General features: G+C 35.8%; 1 protein-coding gene and 1 long non-coding RNA gene across 2 annotated transcripts; one reads left to right on the top strand and one right to left on the bottom strand.

Moving 5' to 3' along the window:
• Positions 1–16,762: 16,762 nt before the first annotated feature.
• On the bottom strand, positions 16,763–19,526 carry LOC145088752 (uncharacterized). The gene is made up of 2 exons (XR_013701203.1): positions 19,403–19,526; positions 16,763–17,411 (listed from the first exon to the last, which is right to left on the bottom strand). It is a non-coding gene; the product is annotated as an uncharacterized LOC145088752 (long non-coding RNA).
• LOC145088750 (uncharacterized) lies at positions 19,405–23,698 on the top strand. The gene is made up of 2 exons (XM_079027154.1): positions 19,405–22,296; positions 23,021–23,698. The coding sequence occupies exons 1-2, from the start codon at positions 19,641–19,643 to the stop codon at positions 23,431–23,433; spliced, it is 3,069 nt and encodes a 1,022-aa protein (XP_078883280.1). The 5' UTR covers positions 19,405–19,640; the 3' UTR covers positions 23,434–23,698.
• The last annotated feature ends 1,092 nt before the right edge of the window (positions 23,699–24,790 follow it).

The following is a 24,790-nucleotide window of genomic DNA, read 5'->3' on the forward strand; positions in this document are numbered from 1 at the left end:
TCCAAGCATATAAAGAACACTAAAATCCGAGTTATAACGAAGAAGTTATGACCATTCTAAGTTTTCCGACAAAAACCGACAATACGAAGTTACGTAAAAACGCAAAGTTTCAATAAAATACTTTTGACCTTAGGTGTCTAAATGAAAGTCATAGATATCGTTAAACTGCAAACGTACATAAAAAGAACGCCCAAAACGGACATCGTATGAAAAAGTTATAAATTATTAACGAATTTTCTTACCCCGAACTTTTAAAAATAAATAATAAAAATAATTTTGGAATTTGCTGACAGAGTCTAAACGAAAGTTGTAGATCTTAGTCTCACCTACGCGTGGATATAAAGAACGTCGAAAACGGAGTTCGTATGAAGGAGATATGAATTTGAGAAGTTTATTTAAAATAAATATAAATTTAAATATAAACTCTTGGTGTTATCCGAAGAGGAGTCAGCAGATAGGACCGAGGTATGCCCTGCGTACCCTCGTACGCCCCGCGTACTCAAATCAAGGGCCCCGGTTCGTCCACGTCGCCCCTATGCGAGCTACGCCCCGTCCCATCCGAACTCCGGGGCAGTCGAGGACTCGGTCATGCATGACGCACGGGTACGCCCCGCGTACCGAGGCCTCTCAGCCCCTATAAAAAGGATGTGAGGGTCCTGGGAAAACTTGCTCATTTCCTCCCGTTTCTCTTGCGTTTTTCCTTGTTTTCCGTGCCCGTGCTAACCCGAAGCCCTGATCATTTTGCCCAAGTCCCGAAGATCGTTTTTACTCCCAAGATTCCCAAGAATCCCGAGAAAAATCCGTTTCCCGAGACGAAATTCTGCCCGGTTTCCATCTCGCTTTCTTCAAACCTTCTGGTGAGTTCATACCCCTACAAACACACTTTAAATACGTTTTAAATGTTTTTTATACTCTTTTAGGGGGGGTATACAAGTAAACATACGATTATTATCGTGTATTTCATAAAATTTAACTTTACTCGTTTTTATCAAATGAATCACTTGTGATTTATTACTACTATGTGAAAACTCTTGTCATACTTTGCATGCACTAGATTACCAAAGTATTTAGTAATTCCAAAGTATCCTTCGTTGCTAAACCGTTTTAATACATTTTAAAAACTTATGATTTACGCATTGTCAAAACTTTGTGAGAAAGGATGATCTTTGCATGCAAAACTATTACTTTAATACAGACTTAGTTGAGAATCCGTGAGACATGCACATCTTCAAATACTGCCTTTTTGTTAGAAGGTATCGCTACAAGTCCTGTCTATAACCAAGTCTCCCGTTCGGAGAACGTGTCAAATGTGTATAGATCTATACGGGAAGTCATGATCCCGCGCCCTGACTGTTAGCTACAGTCCTTCCTTTGGGGTGACAGTTTGTCATAACGCTACGACGCCTGAAGAACGTCGCTACAGGCATATTATGTTTAGTATGGTTATAAAACTCATCGGATATACAATTATTATAGTACTTCTATTGATGAATGAGTAGTTATTAAAACTATTATTCATCTAACAAACTGAAATCTTCTAATAGGTTTTATTATATAAATCTATGCTTCAACCTTCTGAAGCATGTCTTTTGCTTTCGGTTTTTAGTCTGGGACATTAGGCTAACTATTACTTTAGGAAAATATGGGATTTTCCTTGTATACAAAACAAACGACTAATAGGAAAATAAGGGATTTTCTTGATTCAACTATCTATATTATTCAATACATATATCCTCATGCATTTCACACTTTTATAAGAAAATAAGGGATTTTCTTGGAAAACATACACTCAATTTGGAATGGCATACAAAACTTTCTAAACCACTTATGAACTCACCAACTTAATTGTTGACACTTTCTCTTTGAAATAACTTGTATTCTCAGGGAACCGCTAAGCAGGTTTGGAAATCAACTTTTGGGGATTAACACGCTGGCGTTAATTACTTCTTTTGAAAGAGGTTTATGCATTTATCTTTTGAGCATGTAATGAATACAATGATGTAAACATTTTTAAAACCTTTATATATGTATGGTGGTGTGTACTTTCCTTTCTATGAACTGTTATGATACTGAATATGACGTCCTCCGCCCCCGAACGTTTCCGCCGTTCTGGTTTGGGGGTGTGACAGATTGGTATCAGAGCATCGTTTATAGTGAATTAAGTATATGAAAACCATTTTTGCTATACAACTATAAACTCAACTGGGCAAAAACACTCTGAGAAGAGTCATACTTTTGAAATTAAATTTATTTAGTTTTTGTAAAGTAAGCATTCACTCATTTCGTACTAATAACAGTTTCACATCGGACCATTTTAAAAGTATTATAAATAAGTTGTGCAGTGCAAGTATGCCTTGGGACATGTAATCGAAACTGGGAAGAATATAGCCTGATCAACTATATTTGTTCGAGAGCCGACTAACATGTGTTGAGGAGTGTCTGCAGTGGACAACAAATTTAAAACTTACCAAAAACATATCGTTAAATAATACTAAGGGAGTATTTGAGTATCAACAACCATTAAACTTAAGGGTAAAACTCCCTGATGAGCTTCTTCCATTCAGGATTTCTTCTCGTGTTAGCAGAGTTGCATATCGGCTACAACTCCCTGATGAGCTTAGTCAGATCTATAACACTTTCCATGTATCTCAGTTATAGAAATGTGTAGTCGATGATTCAACAGTGATCTCGTTAAATGATATTCAAGTGGACAAGTGTCTGAGCTATGTTGAGAAGCTCATTTCGATCCTTGACAAGAAGACTAAAACTCTACGTAATAAGGTGGTGAATTTGGTAAAGGTGCAATGGCAACACCTAAGAGGCTCCGAGTGGACCTGGGAGCCGGAGGACGAGATGAGAGAGCACTAACCAAATTTATTCGCATCATCGGACTTCAAGGACGAAGTCTAGTTCAAGTGGGGGAGAGTTTTAACATCTGAATCCAGGTATTCCCTTCTCAAGTCCTTGATATTAATAAGGTTTCCAAAAGAGACCCTCCATAGGTTGGGCGTACGTGTATGTACGCTTAGCATAAATGGGCGCATTTACTCGGGAAGTCGAGCCTCGTACGCAGGGCGTACGAGAATATACGCGGGGCGTACATGGCCTACAGACTAATACCTTAATATTTGGACTTGAGCCCTATTTAAGCTCACTTATGACTTTTGGACCTCACTCTTTTTAGCCCCCACTGCCTTTAAACGTCCCTAAAAAAACCCTAAGTTGCCATTAGAGGTGATCTTTGAGCTTTAAGTGAAAAAATTATCCCTTTTTGGTGTGTTTGCAAGAAGAAGACGGTGGTGAGCAAGTCTTGGACGTGGTTGAGCTTATAGATCCTGCATCTACATCACCTTGAGAAGCTTTTGGAGATAAAAAGTTCATACCATTCTAATCCTTTTGCTAGTTTGAGTTAGGGTTTGGTAATGAGTTCATTTTTGGTCCATGGATCCTTTTTTGTGAGTTTGAGCAACTCCAGAGATTAGAAATGTTACATCTGAGTCCCTTTGGCATGTTAGAAGCATAAAAATGCTATCTTGATGTTTGATGTGGCACTATGCATGGGTTTAAGTTCTTAAAGTGAGTCTTAATGGACAAAATGGGATGTTGGGCTCCCATAATGCATGCAAATGCATAAAGTTGCCAACTTTATGTCCTAGGACCCTTAAAACGACAAAGATCTAGAAGTTGACGAAGTGGCTGCATATATTAAGCACTTAATGGCTAGATGTGCTTAGCAGCTGTGTACGTTGGGCGTACTAAACGTTGCGTGTACCTCTTGAAGACCAATTACGCTAAGCGTACTAATGGTGTACGCTACATGTATGTCCACTGCGCTGATGGGCGAGTTTTGGACTTTTGGGACTCTTGGGCCTTATCTAGTTTTGGGCCTTGGCCCGTTTAGGATAGGTGGGCCCAGTTTTCTTTCGTGTGCCTCGCATGTCATGGAATGGGCTTTTGAACTTGCTAATGAACCTTAGGCGGTATGGTTAGACCTTTTGGGCCTTGTGGCATGTTATTGCTTTTAGACCAAGGATAATATTGCCCATTAAAAGAGAAAGGCTTTTGGGCCTTATTTGAAGAGTTTGGACTTAGGGATTTTGGGATCATGATTGGGTTTGTGTCCTAATTCTAACTAGGGTAATTTGTATATATAACAGTGTGAGATTTCCGGATCGGTAGCCGAGTAGTTATTATTTATCAGCAGACCGAGGTGAGTCTTCTCACTATATCATTGGGTTGAAGGCACCAATGCCGACCCATTACTTGACATGTGGATAGGCAGTTGTCTATGTATTTAATTGTCTGAAGAAACTGTGGGTTTCCCGTGGCATTTGTATGGAAGACCATGGGGGTAGTCTATGGCATTCCAGGAAAAGACCATGAGGGTATCCCATGGCAATCATATGTATGTTGCATGGTATTCTGTAACAATTGGTAAAAATAGGAAAGATCGTACGATGCTATGTTTTGATTATTAAGCAATATGAGTATTCTATCAAGAATGGTTGAAGGAATTTAACCTCTTTTATTTAAATAAGTTATTGTGAAATATAAAACAAGTAACTATTGATAAATTTTGTTATGATGTATGACTACGAACCATCGCCGGTTTGTGAAATTATCATATAACATCATTTAAACGCAACAAACTTAATTTTTGTATCAACATGTCTCTAGTTGATAAGTAAGTTAGGTTCTATGTAAAACGTTTGCTTAATAGATGTGGAGGATCTAAATTTGACAAATATACGAACCAAAGTGACAAAACGTGTTTAACGATATGGTTAACCGGTTAAATGTCACGAAATTATACATTGGTCAACAAATTTTATATTTAAATAAATTAAAATATAAAATGAATTATTATAAGGTATAAGTAGAATGTATTTAAGTATTTTTGAATAAAAAGAATAAAACATAAATATTAAAGTTCAAATACACAAAAACTACATTGTTATTTTATACTAAGTATACATGTATGTATTTGTATATATGTATTATTATCTAGTGAATGAATAGTTATGGGTCATGACTTAAAGTGATTTCATGTAAGTTTTATGATGTCTAAATCAATTAAGATAAGAGAATTGGTGGAGATAAGTGCCAACTTAATTAATAAGTGCTTAATCACTTAAGACATTTTACTAAGAATGCTTCTTAATCCCTCTTCTAATTTTCGAGATTAAGACCTTCCCTCTCCTTAACTATAACTCCTAACTAACTAAATAACTAGTAGTTAGTTAGTTAACTAACTCTATCTCTAAGCAACCACCCAAGCAAGTGGCTAGACAAGATCACATCACTTAAACTCACATCCCATCACAAGCTAGTCTAGGTTTTGTCCCCTTATCCTCTTCCACTCTTTCCTCCTTCATATCCACGAAATTTACTCTTCATTTTACCCTCACTTGACCAACCAATACTCCAGGGAATTACTCTCAACCTTCATCTCATTTTCAAGAACAAGAACTTCCTTCCAAAGCCATCAAAACCATGAACAAAAGGGTTGTTGTCCCTTTTGTGTTTCAGCCACCATTTCACCCATCTACACCTTCCTTTTTGCTTGATATTTTTACCAAAAAATACCCCTGGAAGTTACTTGTTATGATACTCAAAATTATTGATTCAAAACAATGAGTAAACTACCCTTTTTCTTGCTCTTTTGCTGTGAAATTTTCGTGACAGCAACATAGCCAAAAGAGTGGCTGTTTTGGAGCATCAAACCAACAACCAAAAGTTCATCTTCAACCTTCCATTCTTCAAGTATTCACATAAGGTGATTTCATACCCCTACATTTTCATGTTTTCTTCAAGTTTTAAGGGGGGGAATACAAGTTAGAACACTAAACATAACTTAAATTTAAATGACAGCTTTCTACAGAAAAGTTGAGTCCTATTCACGGACTGTTTTGACCATCTTAAACTTAATATATTTCAAAAATATACAATATGAAAACAGTTCAAGTTTATACCTTTCTAAGGACTACTCGCACGCATTCATACGATTTTTCTACAATTTATGGCGATTTTTATAAAACTGCCTGTCATTTCAGAAGTGATTTCGGACCAGTCTGTGAAGATGTTCATTTTCACACTAGTTTGAGACCACTAAAAATCATAATAAAAATTGGGAACAAAGTAGACTCATTTTATCTCATAGGTGACGGATTCAGTTTTTGACTTACGATGATTTTTCTATGAGTTTTCTAAAAACAGGGACAGTAAAGGGTAAAACTGTCAAAAGTGGTTTATAGATTTATTAACACCTTCTATCATTTTTGAGCAATGTTTATACATTAAGGAAGTTAAAACACAATCATTTAAATATGTTTAATTAACATTTTTTTTATAAAAGTGATAAGTACAAAAAGGTCTTTAGTATCAAACTTAAGGATTATTTCATGTAAAGTTTCTAATAAAAACGTAAGAATATGAACAACAATTACGAAACATACCAAATCATCTTTTAAAACTTATACATATATATAACCATATACATATATATGTTTTGTTTACAAACTTGTCTTCTACATCAAAAATTTCACTTTACTCGTTTTTATCAAATGAATCACTTGTGATTTATTACTACTATGTGAAAACTCTTATCATACTTTGCATGCACTAGATTTATACAAAGTATTTAGAAATTCCAAAGTATCCTTCGTTGTTAAATCGTTTTAATACATTTTAAAAACTTATGATTTATGCATTGTCAAAACTTTGTGAGAAAGGATGATCTTTGCATTGGAGGCATCACACTTGGGGTGCTAGGCTCTCAAGGTTTTCAATGAATCAATTCAACTACAAGGTATGTAATTCTAGCCATCCTTTTAGGATAAAGCTCCCCATGTATGCTAGATAGGATTTTGAACCTTGGAAATCATATTTTGCATGTATTTAGACAAACATAGATCCAATGTTTATTTGGGTTGCATGTACACTTAGGAAGTGTTAGAATGCTCAAAACCCTTAAGCGAGTCACATAGAGATGTCAGAAGAGTTATGTTGACTGACGTCGTTCAAATCTCGAGTTTCAGGTGGGAGACTTTATGTTGCTAAAGGTGTCGCCTTGGAAAAGTGTCATCCGGTTTCGGAAGAGGCGTAAATTGGGTCCCGATTCATTGGTCCATTTAGGATTTCTTCCCGTGTTAGCAGAGTTGCATATCGGCTACAACTCCCTGATGAGCTTAGTCAGATCTATAACACTTTCCATGTATCTCGGTTATAGAAATGTGTAGTCGATGATTCAACAGTGATCTCGTTAAATGATATTCAAGTGGACAAGTGTCTGAGCTATGTTGAGAAGCTCATTTCGATCCTTGACAAGAAGACTAAAACTCTACGTAATAAGGTGGTGAATTTGGTAAAGGTGCAATGGCAACACCTAAGAGGCTCCGAGTGGACCTGGGAGCCGGAGGACGAGATGAAAGAGCACTAACCAAATTTATTCGCATCATCGGACTTCAAGGACGAAGTCTAGTTCAAGTGGGGGAGAGTTTTAACATCTGAATCCAGGTATTCCCTTCTCAAGTCCTTGATATTAATAAGGTTTCCAAAAGAGACCCTCCATAGGTTGGGCGTACGTGTATGTACGCTTAGCATAAATGGGCGCATTTACTCGGGAAGTCGAGCCTCGTACGCAGGGCGTACGAGAATATACGCGGGGCGTACATGGCCTACAGACTAATACCTTAATATTTGGACTTGAGCCCTATTTAAGCTCACTTATGACTTTTGGACCTCACTCTTTTTAGCCCCCACTGCCTTTAAACGTCCCTAAAAAAACCCTAAGTTGCCATTAGAGGTGATCTTTGAGCTTTAAGTGAAAAAATTATCCCTTTTTGGTGTGTTTGCAAGAAGAAGACGGTGGTGAGCAAGTCTTGGACGTGGTTGAGCTTATAGATCCTGCATCTACATCACCTTGAGAAGCTTTTGGAGATAAAAAGTTCATACCATTCTAATCCTTTTGCTAGTTTGAGTTAGGGTTTGGTAATGAGTTCATTTTTGGTCCATGGATCCTTTTTTGTGAGTTTGAGCAACTCCAGAGATTAGAAATGTTACATCTGAGTCCCTTTGGCATGTTAGAAGCATAAAAATGCTATCTTGATGTTTGATGTGGCACTATGCATGGGTTTAAGTTCTTAAAGTGAGTCTTAATGGACAAAATGGGATGTTGGGCTCCCATAATGCATGCAAATGCATAAAGTTGCCAACTTTATGTCCTAGGACCCTTAAAACGACAAAGATCTAGAAGTTGACGAAGTGGCTGCATATATTAAGCACTTAATGGCTAGATGTGCTTAGCAGCTGTGTACGTTGGGCGTACTAAACGTTGCGTGTACCTCTTGAAGACCAATTACGCTAAGCATACTAATGGTGTACGCTACATGTATGTCCACTGCGCTGATGGGCGAGTTTTGGACTTTTGGGACTCTTGGGCCTTATCTAGTTTTGGGCCTTGGCCCGTTTAGGATAGGTGGGCCCAGTTTTCTTTCGTGTGCCTCGCGTGTCATGGAATGGGCTTTTGAACTTGCTAATGAACCTTAGGCGGTATGGTTAGACCTTTTGGGCCTTGTGGCATGTTATTGCTTTTAGACCAAAGATAATATTGCCCATTAAAAGAGAAAGGCTTTTGGGCCTTATTTGAAGAGTTTGGACTTAGGGATTTTGGGATCATGATTGGGTTTGTGTCCTAATTCTAACTAGGGTAATTTGTATATATAACAGTGTGAGATTTCCGGATCGGTAGCCGAGTAGTTATTATTTATCAGCAGACCGAGGTGAGTCTTTTCACTATATCATTGGGTCGAAGGCACCAATGCCGACCCATTACTTGACATGTGGATTGGCAGTTGTCTATGTATTTAATTGTCTGAAGAAACTGTGGGTTTCCCGTGGCATTTGTATGGAAGACCATGGGGGTAGCCTATGACATTCCAAGAAAAGACCATGAGGGTATCCCATGGCAATCATATGTATGTTGCATGGTATTCTATGATTGTATGTTATATGATATTTGGGAACTCGCTAAGATTTTGCTTATAGTTTATTTGGTAGTTTTAGGTAGTTTTGGTACTAAAGGGAAGGGCCCGACTTGATGGCACAACATTCACTCTCTAGCGTTTTTCACACTCATTGATATTGATACTCTGATAATTTGACATGTTATGATATAATGGATTTTTGGAACAAATTATGATTGTAATTCCTACTTTTTCAAATGAAAATTTTTTATCTGGTTTTTAGGTTGTTATAGGGAAGGGTCCGACTTGATTGTATCACATCCGCTCGTGTTTCTCCGCATTGTGTGATTTTGGAATTTATACTCTAATAATATTTTCATTATGATACACTTTTGGTTGTTTTGACATGACTATTGAATGTTTGAAATGAAAATTTTTATCTGGAAATTTTGGGATGTTACAAGTTGGTATCAAAGGCTTGGTTTGAGGGATTCGGGCATACTCTTGGGTGTGTTTGCACTCAAACTGAGGGTTTGATAAATTTTTCATAAAATAAATGTTTTATTAAAGGATTCTCTAATACAATAAAGGGGTGGTGCGTGCAATCAGCCTAGCTCAAGTAAGTGTTTTCCAAAATACCCATTCATGTTTGTATGTTATATGTTATGAAATCTGCATGCTAGATTAGGGCTAGGGATCTGCTCAGGATTTTATGCTAAGAGAGGTGCCTTTATATACCTGATTGTTTAAGCTTTTAGAATTGAATGCTAGTACGGATTGTAGATGATTGTATGGATTGGCCTGATATGTGGTGCCTTGTAGCCTATGAGGAATTGAATGGGGGGTTTTAGATTTGGAATCTATATTGGTAGCAGTAGTTGCTAAGCGCATGCTTTAAAAAATTATATACGGTTAGGATCACATAGCCCTATAATGATTGATTTGGTCTTATTTCTTTCTCCTCGTTTGGTTGTGGTCCTAAGGTAGAGTCTATTATTTGACAGTCTATTTGATCCTGTATTGGAAATAATTTGCATGCATAATGCAACCAATAGTGAGAATGGATGTTCCTAGCATGGGAGGTAATAAGTGAGTTTTAGGTGTTCTTTTTTTGTTCTATGAATTGGAGTGTTACTGCACGAATGTTGCTTGCTTTGTGCTTTGTGGAACTCTTAGTGATGTAAGTTAACTATTAAGTGAATATGTTAAGTCACATGTTGTAAAGGTTAAATAATCTCAGTGTGACGAATTTGAATCTATTACACAACTCTTGTTTGAGTCTAACCGTTGTGGGGTTGAGTGTGTTACTCAAAGGATTATTTAAGCTTTATAGCATGTGATTGTATTCACAAAGTAGTTAGCTGACATTAGTGGGAGTTATTCATCATAAGCTTAATTTCATGAATTTCATGATAAAATCGAGTCTATTTAGGTTGAAAACACAAGTGTATAGACTTGAAAGAATCCTACTTGGAAGCTCCCATCGATCTTGTTTGTAGAGATCAACTCCGGTGTCGATTGGGGGTTACGAAACAGATGGTTAATTATGAGCTCGACGCCGGTGGGTGAAATCGGAAATCGACTGGTTTGGCAGAGGTCCGGTGACCTCAATGGTTGTCTGGTGACCTCAATGGTGGTCGGGTAAGAAACGATACGTCTAGATAGAATGGTGGAGTGGGGTGGGTGGGATATGTTTTTTTTTTTTAAACTATAGAATTGTTATCAAATGTTCTCAATCTCAAAAATGTTCTCATTTGAACATAACTATATATATATATATATATATATATATATATATATATATATATATATATATATATATATATATATAGGAAAAGGTTATTTGGAAAACAAAAACCCTAAAACAAACCCTAACAATCATAAAAATGCATAAAAAAAATACTTAGAGATCACAAAACTTTTTTTTTGGAATATTTTTATAAAAAATCGCAGCCTTCTATACAAATTTTCTGAAAAAAAATTATTTTTTTTCAGCGAATTTTAAGAAAAAGCTGAGATTTTTTATTAAAAAATTCAAAAAAAAAAGTTTTGTGATCTCTAAGTATATTTTTTTATGCATTTTTATGATTTTTAGGGTTTTTTTTTGTTTTCCATAGAACCTAAAGCTATATATATATATATATATATATATATATATATATATATATATATATATATATATATATATATATATATATATATATATATATGAGAAAGTCCAAATAAAAACAGTAAAAAATGTGAGAACGTAAAAATATTATTTTTATGTTATTATTTTATAATGAATTTTGTATACACAACTTTATGTTATTATTCAAAAATAAATAAATGAATAGTCACAGGTTAAAACTAAAATTAGAATTTATTACAAAAATGCACATACATAAATTTATAATAGAATAATAACATTATAATGAATATATGAATAACAAAATGATATATTCATATTAGAATAACTTCAATAATACACATATACAACATTCATTACTGAATAATAACAACAAGCATAGTGTTTTTATGTTATCACACTATTTAATATTTTTATTTGAACTTACTAAATTTATAAAAAAAAAATTCAGTGAATTTTAAGAAAAATGTGCGATTTTTTATTAATTTTTTTTTTTTAAATTGTGATCGTTAAATTTATTATTATTATTATTATTATATATATATATATATATATATATATATATATATATATATATATATATATATATAGGCTTTGGTTATTTTGTTTTTACTAACTATTGTGTGCCAAAATGCACAGATCTGGACCACCGGATGAATAGAATCAATGATCATGATCTGAAGGTCTATAATATTACAATAGGATAGCATGTACCATATAATCACACAAATTTCAATAAAAGGGTATTTTGGTCAATTAACCTGTTTTAAAAAAGGAAATTTTCGGATTTTAAGGGATCATTAACACTCCTCATTTTAAAAATCTGAATATTTTAAATTAATTCTAAACATAATTTCTAAACATATCCGATTTTATTCCGTCAGAATGAATTTTTGTTTGAATGATGTTCTTTAAGAGTTTTATTTTATTAGAATATTAATGAAGAGTATCAGAATTCTTGAACTCCTAGTTGAAGAATAACAACATTTTAATATTTTCATATACATTCGAACTTAAATATTCATACATATTTTTACATACTAATAGTCTTATACATTTTAATATATTTATACATATTCTAAAAGAATATCATAAAAAATCAGCATTCTTGAATATACAGGTAATGAATAAAATACAAGTGTAATTCTTAAAAAATAAAAACATGCTTAACCTGTGAGTGTCATCAATCTTTGGCTAATTCTTCAAGTCATTCTTATCAGGTCTTCAAGCCATTCTTCCGACCATTCTTATCACAAATGCAACAAAAACTAATTCATACATATTCTGGCAGAATAGATTTTGTTAGAATATACTCTTGTTCTCTATGTTTTTTTCTTTTTCCACATCAATGACAGCCTCTTCAAGACCTAAATCCATAAAGAAAACAATAATTAACTTTCAAATATTAAAAAATCCAGTTTATTCTAAGAGAATAAAAATAATTAATTCTGATAAAATGTAATAGACATTAAAGAATTATAATTTATTCTAATAGAATGTAATCCTCAAATCAATTGATCAAGAATGTGATATATATTCAAATAAAATATAACTATAATTTCTACAAACCAAAATTAACAATCATCCCTAAACTTACATTGTATATTATTCTGAAAGAATGTAATGTTTTATTATTTAGGATGTTATTCCATAAGAATCGAGACCAATAACAAGAATATACACCAATTTTATTCTAACAGAATTGGTTACGGTAATTCACTGCTTAAGTTGAAAGAGAATTCAAGATTCTATTATGACAAAATTAGAATTTGATATTCCATTCTAGCAAAATGATCGACATCAAGATGCTTAAAAAAACCTAGATTTCAACTATGCATTTTATCGAACACATGGTGTGCTCCTTCAGTTTCTTCAAAAAAAAAATTAGTGAGTCTTACCAATTCAGTTTCTTGGTGGTCGGGAACTTCTTCAGCCATACCTGAGCTATATTCGACTTGATGACAAGAATTCAAACAAAATTCTAGCCCCCAGGTAACGATTCCCCAAATAAGCCTTTGATATTCAAAACTACATAAACAACAACTGTAAGATCGTTTGCAAACTTTTCCGAACATGAACATAAGAAAAAAAATTGATTGATCGATTAATAAATATTCATATGCAAGCCATTCCAAAAAAAGTCAAAGAACACTAACATCATATAATAAAAACGTCAATTAAATCACTGTTGAACTGAATCCACAAAAAGAAATATTTGAGAAATATAATTACATACCTATGACTGGTGAGTATAAATCATTGTATTCTAGGATCGGTCCATAGATTTGGAACGAGAGAGATAAAGATCACGACTGTGAAATAAGATTGAATAAAGCCCGAATCTTGTTGAAGGTCCTTGCAGGTGGTGGTGCAGATAGGTACATGGAAGAAGGAGGGTGCGAGACGAGAGGATACATCAATTGTAGAAGAAGAAACAGAATCGGCGATGGTGATTGTTATGATGCCGATGATGAATGTGTTCGTCCCCAAAGATAACTAGGTCAAATATATTAACTTTATTTCCTTAATTGAATGATTTCAATTAAATGATTTCCTTAATTAAAAGTATCAAAAGTCCAAAATACCCTTTAATGATTTATTTAATTCTTTATTATTTCTTGAATTCTTATTGGTGCATTTAGGCACACAATAGTTGCTAAAAACATTTGAACCTAATATATATATATATATATATATATATATATATATATATATATATATATATATATATATATATATATATATATAATGTGCAAAATGATAAATCGAATACTAATTTTGGAAGATTAGCAACATGAATTTTTCAAGTGCCATTATTTTCGTTTTTTTACCGTTCTAGATATTTAAACGATATGTATATGTCAAAGCTAAATGGTATTGTAACATTTTCAACGTCGGTAAGCTTACACATCTCATTTCACTGGTGGTAAAGAAGATGTTGTACCCTTTTTTTTACCGCTGGTAAAGTACTGACGTTGGACCTCCACCGGTGGTAATTTTTGAAAATTTTGGACGTTGGGAACCTTGTGAACGTTTGGCAACAACTTTTTTAACCAATTTACCACTATATATACATACCATTCATCTTAATGATAATAACGATGGCATTGAAGAAATACATCCGTCTCCTTGTCCCATGGGAAGGGACAAAGCAAAAGCTTGAGGAAATGCAAACAGAAAAGTGACATCATCAATTTTGTCAGTTGGTATGGAGTGGCCAACTAGATCTGTAACGACCCAATTTTCACGTCCAAAAAATTTCGTTTTTAAAACATTACTTTACAAAACATTAATAATTAAAAACATTGTTTGATCAAACCACATCACAACGTAAACCATATCTAAAAGCCAAATCATACAACCAATCGAAATATCAGAGTATAAATCCCAGAGGAATCTCGTAAGTGCGGAAACCAGTGTGTGTGTATGATTTGCCGCTACCGCGCCAGCTCCTTCCCCTTCGATGAAGAGGTACCTGGAACCAAAACTGTAAACTATAAGCACAAAGCTTAGTGAGTCCCCCCATAATACCTCATACCATGCAAGCATATAACATACAACATTCAGCTAGGAGTTACGGGCCTCGCTCACACTCATGAAGATACGGGCCCTGCCCACACTTCGCTAGCCGGGAGATACGGGCATCGCCCACACTCTACTATCTGGGAGATACGGGCCTAGCCTACACTCCACTCTCGGAGAGATACGGGCCTTGCCCACACTCAACCGCTAACTCATAATATACAAGTATCACACAGACAACAAGTATAGACAACTCTATCATACTGACACATATATCATAATTAACTAAACCAAGAGATACAGGCTCGGCCCACACTCTAGTGCTAACATCTAGTCTACACGGATCGGCCTTGGTGCCTTAGACCCGTTCCTACTGGAAGGAAACTCACCTCGAAATAGCTGTTGGTCTGTGTGGGAATTGACTGTCTGCTACTGCTGCTGCTCCGGAAATCCTCCGGCTATAATTCCCACAAAATACTCAATCAAACACCGCTAACTGACCCTCGGGTAAATTGACCATTTTACCCTTGATCAAGTTAAAAGTCAAAGCCAGAGTCAACTTTCAGTTGACCCGACTCGCCGAGTTGACTCCCCAACTCGCCGAGTCCTTATCCAATCAATTGTCCTGCAACCCGTCTCTACTCGTCGAGTTGGGCGTTGACTCGACGAGTTCTCCTTCTAAACTGATATCCAAGTCCTTCATCCTACTCGCCGAGTTGTATGAACAACTCGCCGAGTTCATCTTCATCCGATGAACAATTTATGTTGTGACTCGCCGAGTTTGTTCTTGATCTAAGAAGATTGCCTTGAACTCGCCGAGTCAGGGCGTTGATTCGCCGAGTTCCTTCATGGGTGAGTTCGGCTACCAACTCACCAAGTCCACCCAGGACTCACTACTCAACTCGACACAACGAAAAGGGGACAAACTCGGAGACTCGCGACCAGACTCGCCGAGTCAGATGAGCGACTCGCCGAGTCTGCTTCATGCAAAAGCCATATACGCGATTTTGCTCGAATCCAGTCCATGTCATTCATAGATCTGGGCTCCTAGGGCCTGGTTTACACGTAAAGTTTCCAACTTTACGTGTAGATCATCACCAATAAAGGTTCTAAGGCTCAAAGTGCACCAAAAGGGGTAGATCTAGGGCTTGTGTGCAATATGACTCCATAAAGGCAGTAGATCCAAGCTCCAGGGACTGAATAGGGTCTAGATCTAAAGGCTAGCAACTTGAATCAACCAACAATGCACAACCAAGCTTGGGACATGGTTCAAGAAGGACTTTAATGGAGTAATAAGCATAGAAACAGAGGGAAAACGAGTTATACCTCAAAGAAATTACTGAGAGAACACAAAGATGCTTGGCTTCCTTCCCTTCCTCTTGATCTACTCCTCTTCCTTCCCAAAATCTTCAAGAAGACACACTATAAAGCCTCAAACTCACAAGAACAAGGGCTAGAATGTATGGAGAGCTTCTGAGGGTGAAGGGGGCGGAGTTGGGGCGCAAATGGTCGGTTTAAATAGGGTGCAAACCCTCGGAAATTAGGGTTTCATCAGACAGCGCGGACTCACCGAGTCGCCAACTTAACCGCGTCCCAAGTCCCGTCTCTACTCGGCGAGTCGGGCCTCCAACTCGCCGAGTCCAAGGCCAATAATACAAAATACTCAGATAAATCTTACATACCAGGAACCAGGTGCTACAAGATCGGAGGAAATGATGATACAAATGACACAACTGAATATAACTTTAGAGAAACATATGACTGAAACCGTCTGACTTATAAAATATTCGTTGTTGATGCAAGATATGAAACACATCGACCCCAAAGATCTGAAGATGGCTAAACCGGTGAATGCATCGATTTGTGAAAAATATAAGCTAAAACGCAATTGAAATTTCGATGTTATGTTTCTTATTTAGTTTTTTTTTTTCACTTCGTTTTTTTCCTAGGTTTTTAATGTAAATTTTAGTTTCATGTTAATTTTTAATTTTAGGATTTCTAAGATGTAAATTTTAATTTTATGTTATTTTAAATTTTAATATGGTTTTTATTAAAAAGAGTTAGAATTTTTTTTTAAAAAAATCATAGATAAAACCATTACCATATCCTAATTTGTAGGTAAATTTTGTAAAAAATATAAAAACTGATGTAACACTTAGGGGACACATTTTTACCATTAATAAAAAAAATACACCACACCGTCTAATTCATGTGGACTAAATACACTTCAAAATCATTCTGACTTTACTCTTCTTTCCGCTTAAGACCATAAACTCTAATTACAAGTCACAAAAACTGTAGAAAATTATACTTTGGCTTGTGGTTAAATCACTTCACATTCCTATTTGATAACCATTCAAGTCGGTCGTAAATCTCCCATACCACCTTGAACGGCTGAAAACTATTTCAACTTCTAGATCTCCACCTTCTTCGTCAAGAGGATAACAAATTAATTTTCAAATTACCGTCATTTCATGTGTCACATAAACAGATAATGGACATGTAGTTATTGACAGCTTCATTTGGATTAAAGAGATACCTCTAAAGGTCTCGTGTTTTATCTGGAGGGCGAAACAGGGTCGTATATCCACAACGACAGCACTATCGAGTAGGGGAATAAACTTGCCAACCACCACCTGCTGCCAATGTAACTCAATGGAAGAAACAACTGATCACATCCTAGTGCAATGTGTTTTTGCTAAAACTGTCACGGAATGGATTTTCAATTGGTGTAATGTTCCATTAATAAGCTTCCAAACGGTGCACGACGTTCTCGATTATGCTTCCAATTGGGGAACCTGTCCCAAGAAGAAGAAAAGGCTGCTGAGCATTTGTTATGCGACCTTATGGAGTATCTGGAAAGCAAGAAACGAACGAATATTTGCTAATAAACGGTTATGTGCTACGAAAGTAGCGGACATTGTCAAATCAACGGCATTTCTTTGGGTTAAACATAGAGGTGGTAAAAGAGTCTTAAACTCGATGGATTAGAATATCCTCTCGTTCAAATCATTGTAACTTTCATTTAGTTTTTGTGCTCCTCTTGTTTTGTACTTTTACTCCTAGCTCCTTGCTAGGTGTGCTTTGCTTTTTTCTTTTTATATATATATATATATATATATATATATATATATATATATATATATATATATATATATATATATTTCTCGTTTGCCGGTTCAAAAAAAAAAAAAACATAAACAGATCATTGATTTATTAAAGATAATCATGTTGAACTGTACCACAAACTCATATATAACATTTTCACATAACAGTTCTACATTCACGAAAGTCATTTATAAATCCTTATTTAGAACATAATTTTTTTTGCATCAACATTGTTCAAGGGCTTACTTGAAAATCATGCAATCTTAGCGTTTGGAGAACCTATTTGTGAAAATATGTTATGGACAATAGTTCACATAGCATGTAAGTATTTGGTAACCAGAGATCATTCACTAAATTTGAACACAAAAAAAATGAATTACAATACTAGGATATAACAAAGGTGCAATGATTGTCATCCTTACAAAGAAGTTTACGAATCAATGAAATTAAAATTTCAAATGATTTGACTTAAAGTATTTCATGAATTTAACGACTCTTTTTAATAACAAAACAAAATTGCTTTATGTAAAATAGAAATACGAATGCGCGAATCAACCAAACATTTTTTACAAGCTAAATGCTTATTTTATGATATAATTGTAATACATGGTTTTATTTTATTCATATATACATTTTTCTTTTTAAATTTTAGGTATCAGCATTTTTAGATATCACAAGCATTATTCCAAAATCAACTTTCTTTTCTAAAAATACGACATTTTATAGAGACACATGTCACACAACTTGTATACATATTATACCTACCACATATATGTGCAGACCATCTTTTCTCGAGCGATTGTACAAACACAAATAATAAAAAAAGAGTCGCAACACATTTTTATTCTTATCATCTTTAAGCCCGAAACTAATAATAATATATTGTTGTTTCAAGAACTTTCACAATACATGTATAGTTCAACAAAAGAGTTGAATGATGTAACATGTTTAATTGACATTGAATGTATTAAACTCTTCTGTTATGAGACGCATGATAACATTCAATATATATAAAGTTTAATAGTCATTGAACTTTTCAATAAAAATAAAACCTTGTAATTATTAAAATATAATCCATTAAACTTTGAAGAGTTCAAATCATTATAAATTTGTTGTGATACAATTATATTAATGGTGTATAAATCCATTCCATTAAAGTTAGATATGTATCGTCGATTGTGGATGATATAGCGAACTTATTTGATGAAAAAATCATATCTAAAAAAAAAAAAAAGGGTGCATATCCAACTATCCAAGTATGATTAACAAATAGAATTTACTTTAGGGTATGGAATATTTTGTTAAACAATATAAAATGTGATCTTTGGGTAGTTAAAGATTAAAAAATAGGGACTTTCTTGGATCCTGGGAGAAACATCTGCAACTGTTTGTTGGCAATTGCAGCCAAAGATAAAGCTAAAAACGAAAAAAAGAATGCCCTGCCCAGGAATAATCATGAAAAGTAAAGTTTTTGAATATGAAATCCCATCACTCAAACCCACCACTACAATCCAAACATCCCTCATACCATATTTATTTATTTAAAACCACAACCTTCATTTATTAGATCATCATACCAAAGGAATTAAAAAAATTAGATGTAATTTCATCCCTTAAAGAAATAAAGAAAAAGAAAAAGTAAAGGCACGAGAATTAAGCAAAAATAGGAATAAGAGCTTACCTGGTACAGTGGTACCAGTAGAAGTAGAAGTAGAAGGTCTGTTCATCATCTTCAATCACCAGATAAAGCCACTCAACGAGGAAAAAAGAAAACCAACAATCATCATCAACATGAAACATCATCCTCTGCACCAAGCAAGCACTCCTAAAAAGCAACAATCCAACTCTTCCATGTCTAGTTTTCCTTAAATTTAACTTCCCTTCTTCTCGCTAACCACAACCCCGGCCAAATCACCACCATGAACCACCACCACAACCACCGTCCGACGTGCTTCTTCTTCTTCTTCTTCCTTTGTCTACCTCTTAGTATTTCCTCCGCTGCCACCACCCTTCCTCTGCAACTTGTGTCACTTCTGTCTCTGAAATCATCTCTGGTTGATCCTTTGAATACGTTTAAAGACTGGGATCCATCGCCTTCGTTATCTAAACCTGGATTCGAACATGTTTGGTGTTCTTGGTCCGGTATCAAATGTGATCCGAGAACGTTTCAGATCAATTCATTGGACATCTCTAATCGGAACCTCTCCGGCACGATTCCCGAAGCCATCAAGTACTTAACGCACCTACACCATTTGAATATCAGTGTAAATAATTTTGCCGGACCTCTACCGACGGCGATCTTCGGCCTGACTTTTCTTCGGACGCTTGATGTCAATCATAACCTTTTCAATTCAACATTTCCGCCAGGGATTTCGAAGTTGAAGTTTCTTACATTCTTTAATGCTTTCAGCAACAGCTTCACTGGGCCGTTGCCTCAGGAGCTTGTCCGTTTGCGCTTTCTGGAACACCTCAACCTCGGTGGAAGCTACTTCGAAGGTGAAATTCCAAAAAGTTATGGTGGTTTCCAAAGGTTAAAGTTCTTATACCTTGCTGGAAACAGCCTCGGTGGTGAAATTCCGGCTCAGTTAGGGCTTATAACGTCGCTCCAGCGTTTAGAATTCGGATACAATGGTTTCTCCGGCGAATTACCAACGCAGTTTGCTTTGTTGTCAAATCTCTCATTTCTTGATATTTCATCCGCTAATCTTTCTGGAGACTTTCCTATCGCTTTAACTAACTTGACGAAGCTCGAGACATTGTTAATTTTCAAAAACAATTTGTACGGTGAAATTCCGGCTAGTATAGGCAATTTGCAATATGTGAGGATTCTCGACTTGTCGAATAACAAATTCTCAGGAAACATACCGGAGGAAGTGTCGTCATTGAAAAACCTAATGGAGTTGAGTCTGATGAACAACAAGTTTACAGGAGAAGTTCCTCGAGGAATCGGTGAGCTTCCTGCGCTCGAATTCCTGTTCCTATGGAACAATTCATTCACCGGAATTCTGCCACAAAAACTAGGCTTAAACTCCAAATTACAGAGGCTTGACGTCTCTTCCAACTCTTTCTCTGGTCCAATTCCAGCAAATCTCTGCCTCGGCAACAAGCTAGTAAAACTCATCCTCTTTTCCAACAAGTTTTCTGGTTCTCTTCCGTCTTCTTTAGCTAATTGCACGTCGTTATTAAGGTTCCGCGTCCAAAATAATAGACTCAACGGCTCAATTCCGATTGGATTTGGAAGTTTGCCCAATATTACGTTCATGGAGATGAGTGACAACAGTTTCACAGGACCGATTCCAGCAGATTTAGCCGATGCAGCTAAACTAGAGTATCTAAATATTTCAGGAAATTCATTTGATAGTGGTTTGCCGGAAAATATCTGGAGTGCTCGTAGTTTACAGATATTTTCAGCGAGTTCAAGTAAGCTTACAGGGGAAATCCCCAAGTTTCAAGGCTGTTACAACTTCTATAAGATAGAAATCGCAGGGAATGAGTTGAGTGGTAGCATTCCTTGGGATATTGGTCACTGTATGAAGTTAATTACATTGAATTTAAGACATAATTCATTGACAGGTATCATTCCATGGGAGATTTCAACTCTACCTTCGATAACAGAAGTGGATGTTTCTCACAATTTTCTTACCGGTACGATTCCTTCCACTTTCGGTAACTGCAGTACATTAGAAGGTTTCAACGTTTCCTACAATCAGCTCACAGGGCCAGTGCCTTCCTTCGGACCTGCATTTTCGAGCATACATCCTTCTTCATTCACCGGAAACGAAGGACTATGCGGTGGAGTACTCCAGAAACCCTGTGGTACTGAAAGTGAAACTGAGATCAAGCCACAGCAACCGAAGAAGACGGCCGGAGCTATCGTGTGGATAGTAGCGGCGGCATTTGGTGTAGGCCTTTTCATCCTCATAGCCGGAAGCCGATGCTTCCGTGCAAACTACCAGCGTCGCTTCGTTGTAGAGGAAAGAGAGATCGGACCGTGGAAACTAACCGCCTTCCAACGGTTGAACTTCACCGCCGACGATGTGGTGGAGTGTTTGTCAATGACGGATAAGATCCTCGGAATGGGGGGCACTGGGACCGTTTACAAAGCCGAAATGCCAAGTGGCGAGATCATAGCCGTTAAGAAGCTTTGGGGGAAAAACAAAGAGACGATCAGACGCCGGCGAGGGGTGTTGGCGGAGGTGGACGTATTGGGCAACGTGAGGCACCGGAATATCGTGAGATTACTTGGGTACTGCACCAACAGGGAGTGCACGATGCTGCTCTACGAATACATGCCCAATGGAAGCTTAGATGATCTCCTCCATGGGAAGAACAAAAGTGACAATTTAATGGCGGATTGGGTCACCCGTTACAAGATAGCACTAGGGGTGGCGCAGGGCATTTGCTACCTCCACCACGACTGTGATCCGGTGATTGTCCACCGTGATTTGAAGCCGAGCAATATCCTATTGGACGGCGAGATGGAAGCCCGGGTGGCCGACTTTGGTGTCGCGAAGCTCATCCAATTCGAAGAATCAATGTCAGTTATTGCTGGGTCATACGGCTACATTGCACCAGGTATCACGTATTTCTTTTTGAATAACTTATACATCGTGCAATCACTATTGTACGCTAACAAACCAAAATGCTAATATGTTGCATCATTGACTTGTACAATGTAGCACAACACCACATGTTAGCGTACAACTTAATGATGCATCACGTTATTTTGCATGTCTTTTTTATGGTGATTTAGTTTCGTTGAGTAGGGGTGACGTGCTAACTGCTGAGTTCTGTATATGTTCAATATAAACCCTATAGTTTTAAATTATTTCATGAATCATTCTCTTAAGAAGGTGAAAAGCCATCAAACATAAAGGACTAGCTTGTAAAATTTATATTTTTGGCGCTACAACTGCAACTGTTTGAAGTTTGTTGTGCGCACTATGCGCGTGAACTTTTTCTTTTAGACGTGTACTTTTTTAGCTATCATGGACCCCCACTAGATTTTTTCAAGATCCAACGGTGGTTAGTGCTTCATCTCCCTAGATGTCAAACTCATTGACAATGCCTTCGTCATTTTTTGGAGTATTTATTAGTCCACGACTTTTAAATAAAATATATTTTCTTTTTATAAAATGAGGGACAAAAGAAATGTTTTAAGGAGGGTTTTAACTTTTAATTTGAATCACTTCAAACTTCAATGTGCTTCAATAAAAATAGAATTTTTTTTAAGGGTCGTACAATTAGAGTTGTATATTGTTTTAGAATTAATAAACATTGATGATTTGATTTTTTACAGAATATGCCTACACTTTGCAAGTCGATGAAAAAAGTGACATATACAGTTTTGGGGTCGTATTAATGGAAATTATTAGCGGAAAGACATCAGTGAACTCTGAATTCGGGGATGGGAATAGCATCGTGGATTGGGTAAGGTCAAAAATTAAAACAAAAGAAGGGACCAAAGATGTATTGGATCAAAATGCAGGGGCGTCGTGTGGCTCAGTACGAGAAGAAATGATGTTACTGCTAAGGGTGGCGTTGTTATGTACGAGTAGAAATCCAGCTGACCGGCCTTCAATGAGGGATGTAGTGTCAATGTTGCAAGAAGCTAAGCCAAAGAGGAAGTCGCCGGAAAATGGTGTTGGAACGGTGGTTAATGGTGATGCTAAACCTCCACCGCCACCACAAAAAGGGACTATCGAATGTTAATAGAATTTTTCTCTTTTGGATTTTTTTGTTTTTGTCTTCTTATTTAATTTTTCATTTTGGGGCTTAATGAGTTTGTTTCTTCCTTTTTAGTTAGTGGTGGGGATTGGTATAGAAGAAGTATATTTGTTTTCGTTATGAATGAAAATGTCGAGTCAACGGTTAATTATTAGGGTGTTTCTGTAATTTAACAAATGGTGCCATTGATGTATATGTGCGTCGTGAGTGCCTTGAAACAATGATGGTTAGGTACAAACTTTTCCTTTTACATATATTTATATTTAAAAGTACGGTAAATGCTCTAATTACAATAAAAAATTTTGAATACCACATTTCTTATGTTAAATCGGATTTTTTTAATTAAAAATGAGAAGTAATTTCATATGTTATATATAGTGTTTGTTAAGGGTTATTTGTTTTTTAGAAATACCTCTTAAGACCATTTTTTGCTACGCAACGTATCATACGCGCAACATTTGTCATCTCGCAACAGTTTTTGCTTTTAGAAGATTTCGAACTATAAAAACTCTGTGCGTGTTCTATTCCAAATTACGTTTGACTTGTCTCTTCAAATTTTTTCGTCTTTCATCTTTTTTAAGTGTTTTTTTTTTTGTAGAAATTTTGTATAACTTGGTTTTTTTAATTATATTTTTTTTTAAAAAAAAACATTGATTTATGATTTTTTTTTTAAACTTTGATTTACGAAATTGTTACAATTATATCTTATTTTATGATTTGATTTACGAAATTGTTACAATTTATTTTTATAGTTTCCAGCAGATTTGGCATGTTGCAGTGTAGAAGGGCATGTAGGTAATTGGTATGCCGCCACTTTGTCACAAACAAAATGGATGTCGATTTCTATGTGTTTTGTCTTTTGATGTTGCACGAGATTGTTAGACAAGTAAACTTGACTCTTAATTGTCACAATACACAATGATTGCGTTGTCAAGAGGTGTGTGAAATTCAAGAAGGATGTTTAGTATCCACCATGTTTCAACAATGACATTAGCAACTCCCACAATATTTTGCTTCAACGTTAGAGCAATAAACGATAAGCTGAAGTTTGGATGACCACAACAATAGATAGCCGGCGCTTGAAGCATGCAACTATAAACTGAAATCCAATGTGCCTCAGATGAAGTGCAAAATGCACATTTAAACCATGAAACAACATTTATGTCAATTAGATTTGTATTGACTACAACTTTAAATAAGACTAGGTTGAATCTTTGACTATGAATTGAACTTAAGATGATGAAATCCAAAACCCAAATTATGAACTAACACTAAATCAATGTCTAAATTCAAGTTTAGATGAATCAATGGATGATTTATTTAAGTTTGGTCTCAAAACAGA

Source organism: Lactuca serriola, chromosome 2 (genome assembly GCF_051521515.1).
Source record: "Lactuca serriola cultivar US96UC23 chromosome 2, Lser_US96UC23_V15, whole genome shotgun sequence".
Taxonomy (NCBI): Eukaryota; Viridiplantae; Streptophyta; class Magnoliopsida; order Asterales; family Asteraceae; genus Lactuca; species Lactuca serriola.